This window comes from Ambystoma mexicanum, chromosome 3q (genome assembly GCF_040938575.1).
Source record: "Ambystoma mexicanum isolate Mex_15411 chromosome 3q, UKY_AmexF1_1, whole genome shotgun sequence".
Classification (NCBI taxonomy): Eukaryota; Metazoa; Chordata; class Amphibia; order Caudata; family Ambystomatidae; genus Ambystoma; species Ambystoma mexicanum.
In genome coordinates this window covers 243053216-243062187 of record NC_090926.1, presented here as the reverse complement: position 1 = coordinate 243062187, position 8972 = coordinate 243053216, and the positions used below count along the sequence as shown (strand labels likewise).

General features: G+C 45.4%; 1 protein-coding gene across 1 annotated transcript; it reads left to right on the top strand.

Annotated features, from left to right (window-relative positions):
* Positions 1-5989: 5989 nt before the first annotated feature.
* BCDIN3D (BCDIN3 domain containing RNA methyltransferase) lies at positions 5990-8763 on the top strand. Its single transcript, XM_069653660.1, has 2 exons — positions 5990-6252; positions 8103-8763. Exons 1-2 carry the CDS (start codon positions 6022-6024, stop codon positions 8682-8684), a joined length of 813 nt encoding a protein of 270 aa, XP_069509761.1. The 5' UTR covers positions 5990-6021; the 3' UTR covers positions 8685-8763.
* Positions 8764-8972: the final 209 nt, after the last annotated feature.

The following is an 8972-nucleotide window of genomic DNA, read 5'->3' as shown; positions in this document are numbered from 1 at the left end:
ATGTTATTCGAAAATTAATCACATGCAATTCAAAGAGAATTTGGCATCTGTTGAGTTGCACAGATAATTATCAGAGATTTTCCCAAGTAAATTGTATTTCTGAATCAGAATGGGTACTATTTTATACAAATCCATTTATTTTCTAAAGGTACTATACTTGGGGAGCCCCAGTTAACCGTTCCCAGGTTGCCATGGAAATTGAATTTTGACTCCTGACGGCCGTTTGAACGTGGTTTTAAAGGGCAACGTTAAACTTTAGTTAAGCATCCTTTGGTGTCTCTTTGTTCAGGTTTCCCTCAATTTAGAAATGCAGGAGTCATGTACTGTTTCCATAGTAGTTCTGATAGAAAGGTGACTGGGAACGTTTTGTCTTGCTGCTCATTACAAGTTTGGTGGTATCCGGAGGTAAATCCATCAAGATACTACCACACTGTATTAGTGTTACCACCAGTTGGCCCGGTGGTATTACTGCCAGATTACAAGTGGTGGTGTTAGTCCCTCTTCATTTGGAGTCCATAGGACTCCATGGGGCAGTTTGGCGGAATTACTATGGCGGTAAATCCGCCTGAAGTAATTCCGCCAAAATCGGGCAGAAAGTTGGCAGATTTACTTTCTGCCAAACTAATAATTGGGCTGTGCGGATGTGAAGTATTGTGGTTCAGGCGTATATTTTACTTATTCTACTTCTGTTTCTACTGAGAATCTATGGGACAGGTTGATGAGTACTAAGTATGTATCATACTCCATTGCCCTTCTGGCTTTATTAACAGAGATTTTTTAAGTACTTGGCGATATTTCTGCTCATACAAAGGAACTTTTGAGCCTTGGTGACTACTGAGTTTAGATTTATAAATGAATGATAGATATTTAATGTTAATGAATCGACGGTTCTGTTTTAAGCCTTTTTTTAAAGATTTTAGTTTTTTCTCTTTCTTTTTTTTAGTTTTTGATTAGATTGTGATAGTGATATTATTGTATTTTATCTTTCATTGTACATTTGTGAAAGATTTTTATATTAAACCATAACACAAGATAAACAGATACAGTTATATGTTCTTCCTTCCTAGAACAATCTGGGTGCCTATCAGCAACAAAAGATGCTTCTGTTGACAATGCCCCTCATTCAAACACATACAGGATTTCACTGCATGTCAACCATGACCCACACACTGAATTAACCAAACTAGTTATTTGATAATTATCTTGATGTAACCCTTCTCAAGAAACCAGGACATTTAACTGCGTATCAGAATTTTCTTGGGACAGGGGGATGTGCTACCAAAAAATTGACCAGTCTGCCAAAATCGGGACATCAGATCACCCGAAAAATGACCCCCAGAGGATATTGCAATTGATGATGTGAAGGCACAGCTGTCAGAGTAAAATATAGCTATTGTTTAATGTATAAGTACATAATAAAGTGCCAGTCCGCAAATCACCATGCCCTCCTTTTTAGTTGGGTACAAGATATAGCTTGTTTGTAAAAACTCAGGACTACGCCCCCAAATATTAACGACGAAATTATGCTTCCAGAATCAAGGTGTAGTATTGGATAGAATGTACTCTCGACAATGGGTGCCCAGTTCACAAATATATTGACATCAGGAACTGTTTAACCCTTGTAATTTAAGAAGGAATGTTGTCATGTGACCTTAGCCTTTATGATATCACATGACATGCACCTGTAGAAGACATACTTTCCACAAACTGACATCCATCTTCTATGTTATGTTTATCATACTGTTTGGTGAACAAAGAAAGACAAATTGCAGTCTAATCTGTCATGACCAAACGAGAGGGGGCTATTTTAGATAAAAACGTTTGGGCGTAGTCATGTTCAGAGCTCCTCATTAGCAATGTGAAGCAATGGTAAACCTTGGATCGTTAAGCCACAAAATAGTATACTCCATTCAAATTAACTTCTGAGTAAGGATCTTTTAAAAGCTAGTAAGGTTGACAAGCTACTGCCCACTTTTTTCATTTTATGACACCGCCTCATTTACAATTGATTACCACAAATAAGCAGAAATAGAGTCAGTCATGTTTTTGGCTCGTGTCATTTTTATTGTTTTAATCAATTCTGAGGTTTCATTTTTTCTTTGCACATGAAAGTTTAAAGGTATAGGATTTGCAAGGTGATATAAACTTGGAGAATAGGACTGGCTGAGTATTTCTCACCTGACACGGAACAACCTGAAATATCTGCAGAGATGTTGCTAAATTCTAACAAGACCTAAAGTATCACTAAGCGGTCCCATTACCTGTCCAACACGATTCAGCCCTGGTTTCTCAGCCAACAATGGTTGCATTCTGGGACTTGCAGTGTTATTTTCCTATAATGTTGGGCTGACAAATCATTAAATGCAAAGTACTGTTGACTAAAAAGCCAACACAAGCCACATGTCAATTGTCTTCCCATTACGTATTTAAGCTGTACAAGCTGTACAATGGTGGAGCAAGGGAAAAGGTCACACTTTCACCTGGGGCGCCTCTGAGATTCTGATGTGCTCCCATGCCACTCACAAATGAGTAAAATGCCATTGACTGATGGCCAATGAGAAAACCTTCATCTGCCACTTTATGTTGATTGTAAGACAAAAATGTGTACCAGACCAAGTAAGGAGTGGGTGGTTCATGCTTCCTTGTTTCTTTGCCTTTGTGTACCTCTAATGTATGATTATTCCATACATGTCAGCCCTCCTGATTTAGGCGTGAGATTTCTGATTTTTCAATGAAAAATATTGCTATTTGTTACGTTCTCCCGCCTAAAATAATTCTATCACCAATGCATTCACATGGGTAAAAAAAATTCTGCCGTTTTATCTGACGAAATCTCCCTCCAAGATGCTTCGGAATGTTAGCATGTATGTTATTCCACTATGAGTGTAGGAATACAGGTACCAAAATGCAAAGAAAAAAAGAAAATATGTACTATATGGACTACTCACAAGTGTCACTGAAGGGTGTGTAATATTTGCAGATCATGCTGCAGAGCACAATTAATGTGATGATGTATGCAGGTATTGACTCAACAGAGAACTTTGCCCCGTGCCAGGTGAGAGATGTACACCCTGTACTGTTTGTTTCTCTGCATTCTGGTACTTGTAATATGCTTTTCCATTATAAATGCATCGTTGCAAGTGAGATAATGCAAGCAAAGGACTGTTGGAAGTACTATTTATACAGACGTGGGACAATTTGGGAGGTCTGTATACCCGCTTGCGGGTTGTATAGTCAAGGAAAGTCATCTGTATTTTTCATTATTTTATAAATCTTTGTACTGTGATGTTATGCATTATATGAATATAATGTGTGGATTAGTAAAACAAATATTGTTTGCTCCTCAAACAAGAAAACAACTTCACACATTTCTGCCAGTATTAAGCTTACCTTTGCATTTCAACTAATCAACTGCTGTGGACTATAGTTAGGGGGTGTTACAGGCTCCGGCAGTGCCAGGTCCCGGAGTTTACAATGAGGTCCGCACATAACACAAGGACTCAGTTGATGGTGATTAACTGGAGAGCCCCTTTTATTAGAGACCTCACGTCTGTCGAACGGGTGACTCAACACGAGCCTAGGAGGGGTTTAAGTCACAACATCCCATGCCAGGGGTACAAAACAAAACATAGACAAACACAGCTTTGCGCAGTCCACCTGATATTTACACGGATGTGAACAATGACATTTAATCTGACTGAGTCCAATTTAAGCCTACTATATCGGCGGGAACACAGCACCAAAAGCACATCCCTGTTTGGTGGGTATTGATATTCTACACACTTTACGTTTATAGTTCTTTGACTGCGAGCGCACCTCTGCACACGTGCAAGCAAAGTCAAAGCCGGTTACGCCCGGCGCCACATCTGCTTTGTGCTGGAAGTGTCTTTGGGGATCCAGTCCCCTTTTGGCGAGCTGGCAGCGGGGTGTTCGACTGGACCAGACGTTGCCCTGCTCATCGAGGCAGGCAGTGACTCACGGGCCACACCACGTCTAGGCTCCCCCAGGCCGGAGGTTGTAGCAGGCAGCAGCTCACGGGCCGCGGCACATCTAGCCTCCCCCAGGCAGGGGTGTTTCGCTGAGGCAGTATTGCCTCCCCCAGGCAGGTGGTATTAGCAGACAGCAGCACATGGGCCGTGCCATGTCTAGGCTCCCCCAGGCAGAAGTGATTCCCCCGAGGAGGGGTGCTTTTCCCCCAACCAGGAGACCTTGTGGTCATCTTCCTGACCTGGCTGCACGAGCACTCTCTTGGGGTGAGAGCCGCAGCTAGGTACATGACTTGAAGGGCAGAGGGCTAGGGCTGCATACCTGCTGGCATGACAGTTGCTCAGTTGGTCTTCCCACGGAGGCAGGAGGCAACCATTATTCTCTCCCCAGGCAGGAGTTATTTTCAGAGTTGTTGGAGGCTGCAGGCAGTGACATGCTCCCACAGGCGGGAGTACTCTGGCAGTGGGTAAGGGTCCTGCCAGCAGCTCCCTGGTACACCAGCAACTTCCCCACATGCAAGGGCCCTTCTTCTGTAATAGGGCTGGATGGCAGTTTTCTTTGTTGTCCCTCACCATAAGGTGGGGCAAGCTGTAGGCAGCGGGGCACGAGCCGGCCACTTTATCCCTCCCCCAAGCAGCAAGTCTGGGTCGTACCATGGTTGCGCTCCCCGAGCGGGCATGAGTCACCGATAATGCCGCGGGTTGGCACCCAGTCTGACAGGAGTTATTACATTTTATTCAGCTGTGGTTCACGCCCCTAGTTTCCAGGCTCCACCAGGTGGGAGCTATTGCTGGTGCAGCTGCAGAGGCTGCTCCTTCTCTACCCCAGGCAGGGCTGTCCAGGCAAGCGTGTCCGAGTTGCCCCATGGGAAGATGACAGAAGGAAGGGGACGTCCCGCCAATATCAGCGCTCCCAGGCGGGAGTGATGCTTCCATACTTCAGGTCGCAGCGGCCCTTGCCGTGCAACCACCATGCTCCTCGAGGCGGGAGCCGGAGCAAACTGCAGGCCGCCTGGGCCGTGGCACGTCCTCTTTCTCCCCCAGGCGGGAGTTTAGCAAATCAATGTTGCCGCGGCCCATACCGCACGATGGTCAGGCTCCACCATGTGGGAGCGGACCAAGGTTAGGCACTGACAGGCTGCGTCCCTTTCATGACAGAGATCAGTCTGGTGCTGTCTTTGTTGCCAGATGACGTTACAGGCTCCGGCAGTGCCGGGGACGGAGTTAACCATCCAGAACATGCATAGCTCTCAGCCATTTGTCTCGCAAAGGCGGGTGAAATCACCTGATTTTGTTTTTGGCGGGTGAGACGCCCATTGGAATGAATGGGCGTGCAGGAGGTTTGGCGGGTGAGTCAGCCCTTTGCAAGGCGGGTGACACCCGCCAAAAGCGGGTGAGTTGAGAGCTATGAACCTGGTGTTTAACCGGCCCTTTAATAGTGGTGTATGATGGTTGTGTTGAGCATGTGACTCAGCAGGCGCCCAGGAGGGGCTTAAGTCACAACAGGGGATGCCTTGAAAATGCAAATGGCCCATCACAGTGTTAACAAATAATTATTAGCACATTTGGGGAAATGTTCACTTAAAGGGCAATTGAAATTAATTTCACCTCACTGACCATGTCCCGTTAATTGCTGCTGGCTAAGCAGACATTAGTTGACAAAAGAACTAGAAATTGCAGCTCTGTAAAACAAATAGTATGTAAAAGAGAGCAGAGCAGCAGGACATTTCATGAGCCCCAGCCCTGTCGGCTCGATGTAAACGCACCCTTCGTTCGGAAACGGAAGCTCCACAAACACCATGGTAAATCAAATGCCCCTTGAAGTTGTGTCCTTGCTCAGACTACCGACACCAATATGGATTTGCAGGCTGCATACACCCAGAAAACCTGGCACCTGCGCACTCGGTCCTATTCAAGCATTTCTGAACGTACAGATCTGCGAACGTCACTGACTGTAATCTTTCTTCTGTGTCTATTGGTATGCGTCGGGTCTAACCTCAAGTTTCGCGCATGCGTACAGTAGATTCAAACAGTGATGGCAGCTTCCGTGCTGGAAGAGCTTAGTACCGTGGCTGCGGAGGGAGAGCCTAGTTTGATTGCTGCTGAGGATCCCGGAGCCGCGCCCTTCGGGAACTTTCCACATTATTACCGCTTCCATCCCCCAAAGGAAAGGGTACAGCTTCTAAGCTCCGAGCTGCGATCCAGGCTTATGGACACCAAAGGATCAGGACCCCTGTTGGGGCTGGACGTTGGCTGCAACAGCGGGGTGAGGCTCCATGGGTAGTAGGGAGACGAGAATTGACACGAGACAGAGGTGCTGGGCAAACCACACACGTTAAAGCTGTGAGATGATCGGGGTGTCAGAGTGGGATAAAGGTTACACGGACAGAAGTGAACGCGAGGTAATTGGGAGGGGGTGGTGGTTATGGGGCAACAGCTGCGTGATGAAAAGAGGAACATGGGTGTGAAGGGAGGAAAGGATGAGGGTCATTAGGAATAAATGGGACAGGGTGAACAGATGAACAAATAGAGTAATAGCTGGATTTGTCCAAGGCGGTAATAAGTCATTTGGATTTATGTTAATCTGCTTCTTATATAGCACCATGTCGCCACTGTAATAGCATCAGAGCGCCTATGCTTGTCAGTGGAGCTGGCATGTATCCTGAGCTTAGCCTGTTGGGTTAAAGAAATGGATCAAGAAGGAAATAAGGACATGGGGAAAGTGGGAGGGATGTAGGGGAGAAGAATGTTTGTGATCCCCTGTATGTGTGTCAGTCCTGGTAGGTGGACCATAGTTCTGCTAAAGGGAGTGGGCAGATATGTTTGAAAGAGTTGTAGCAACTGGGTTGTGCTTCCGAGACACATTTGGAAAATTGTAAGTTAGCGTGCAGTGTATGCTAGATGCATGAGTTGCCAGAGTGTGTGTTTAGGTAATCCTGGATCATTGGTGGCTTATTTGCCCTGGCATCTGTATACGTTGTACCCCAGGTCAAATGCCAGAATGTTAATTCTGTGACTGCCAAGCCTGAGACAAGAATGTCATAGTCCAGAATAGCCTGGGTATAAAGGGGAATGCTGTTGGTAACAGACGCCAAGGGAATTGAGTGGTCAAACGGGTACATTAGAATTAAAATAGCTTGACTGCCAAAACGTTATTGCTAAATGTTTTTTCCATGTCATGCTACCAGAGTTCTCAAGTCTCCAGCGGCCATCTGTGAGAAGTCCATCCAGTCCCGTTTTTGCATCGAATGCTGGGACTTTTAGTTTTCCTACTTTTTAAATGGGAAACAAAAAAATACAAGTCTCAGAATCCAAAGGGGGAAAAACAAGACTGGGTGGCCTTCTCATGCATTGCTACATGAACTCTGTGCTAGACCTTTAGTTCACGGTGAGAGAAGGTATATTTGGGAGTAGACTATCCTAGTATAGTAATACATAGCCATCTATAGTAAGTGTTTAGTAGCTGCAGAAGAGCGATGAGCATGGGCTCCCAGAACATAAATTGCAGCGCAATAAGGGAAACAATGTGAATGGATGGATATAGGATCGCGGTGTGAGGGGGATGAAATGATGGATAAAAGATCCCGGTCCTTGATAGTGTGAGAGAATAGAATTAAGGGGGCAGTGGAACCATGATACCCAGAATAAATTGTAGTGTTTCATTTTGGCAGAATATGGTGGCAGACATTGGGTGGAAGCCTGCACCGCCTGAGCAAAACGTATGCTGTGTCCTGCAGGCTACAGCAAATAAACAAGGTAGTGGCACGGGTGACAACCTGAGATGAGTCTTGTTAAATGCTGGATGATACATTATGGAGAATTTTAGGGCTAAGAAGAGTAAATATTGGATTGAAGATATGCTTGCATCTAAGCGTAGTGAGTTTGCCACATAGACCTTAAGGAGATATGATTGCTTGTAATTCTCCATACTAGAGGCATTGTGGTAGAAGGACACTTAACGTCTGTGTGATCTGTTTGTGGGACGTGGTATAAGGCGTACAGGAGATACAAAAAGAGGAGTTTCTGGGAGTAGAAGCAGACCTATTTCTGACCAGTTTACCCAAGGATAAGTCTCACTGTAAGTTTAGTGCACAGATATGCTCTTTTCTTTCCCAGGACTTGAGCGTCGCTTTATATCGTCTTCTTAAGGGCCTGCGAGAGGAAGACTTGGTGCCCACCCAATCCCTAGAAGACAATCGGCCCGTCCACCTTCTGTGCTGTGACATTGATGCCACCTTGGTTCAGAGGGCAGTGGAATCAAACCCCTTCCCGAACTCCATTACGTACTTGTGCTTGGACATCATGGATCCTTCAGCCCGCCAGGACATGTTGCAGTCCTTCTTTGATAGATTTGGTTGCTCCTCATTTGACGTTGTTTTTTGTATGTCTGTAACTATGTGGATTCACTTAAACTATGGTGACAGCGGGTTGGTGGATTTCCTGGTTTTCATGGCGTCTGCCTGTAAGTACCTGCTGGTTGAGCCCCAGCCTTGGAAGTGTTACCGGGCGGCTGCACGCCGCCTGCGCAAGCTGGGCCGTAACAACTTTGATCATTTTCGATCCCTCTCTATTACTGGAGACATGACCAAGAGGATCACAGACATTCTGGTCAATGAGGGTAACAGTGAGCTCATCTGCTCTTTTGGGAACACCAGCTGGGACCGCAACATTCTTCTTTTTAAATCAAACAGACTGTAAACCCTGCACCTTTTTGTTCTTCATTGCCCCCCTCCTTGATGTTAAGGCTTTTTGTTGAATAAATCTTGTTACCAGAAAATCTTTTGCGGACTTCAGCATTTAGGCTCTTTCAATATATTCTAAGAAGTAGCCACTCACAGCTGTGGAAATGGGATTTTGGGCATGCATACATTAAATCTATATATTTGAATGGTGTTCACCTTGCTTTACTGGACCTCTGCAGCAGTTTGCACTGCATATCCGATGCTCTGGTCACATACAGTGACATCCTGTGACGCTTGTGAGATT

What these genes read in the sequence shown, in the direction of transcription:
- BCDIN3D (XM_069653660.1), top strand. Translation starts at nt 6,022, where the DNA reads ATGGCAGCTTCCGTGCTGGAAGAGCTTAGTACCGTGGCTGCGGAGGGA. An exon ending in ACGTTGGCTGCAACAGCGGG is followed by an intron (nt 6,253 to 8,102) that starts GTGAGGCTCCAT and finishes TTTCTTTCCCAG; the next exon opens with GACTTGAGCGTCGCTTTATA.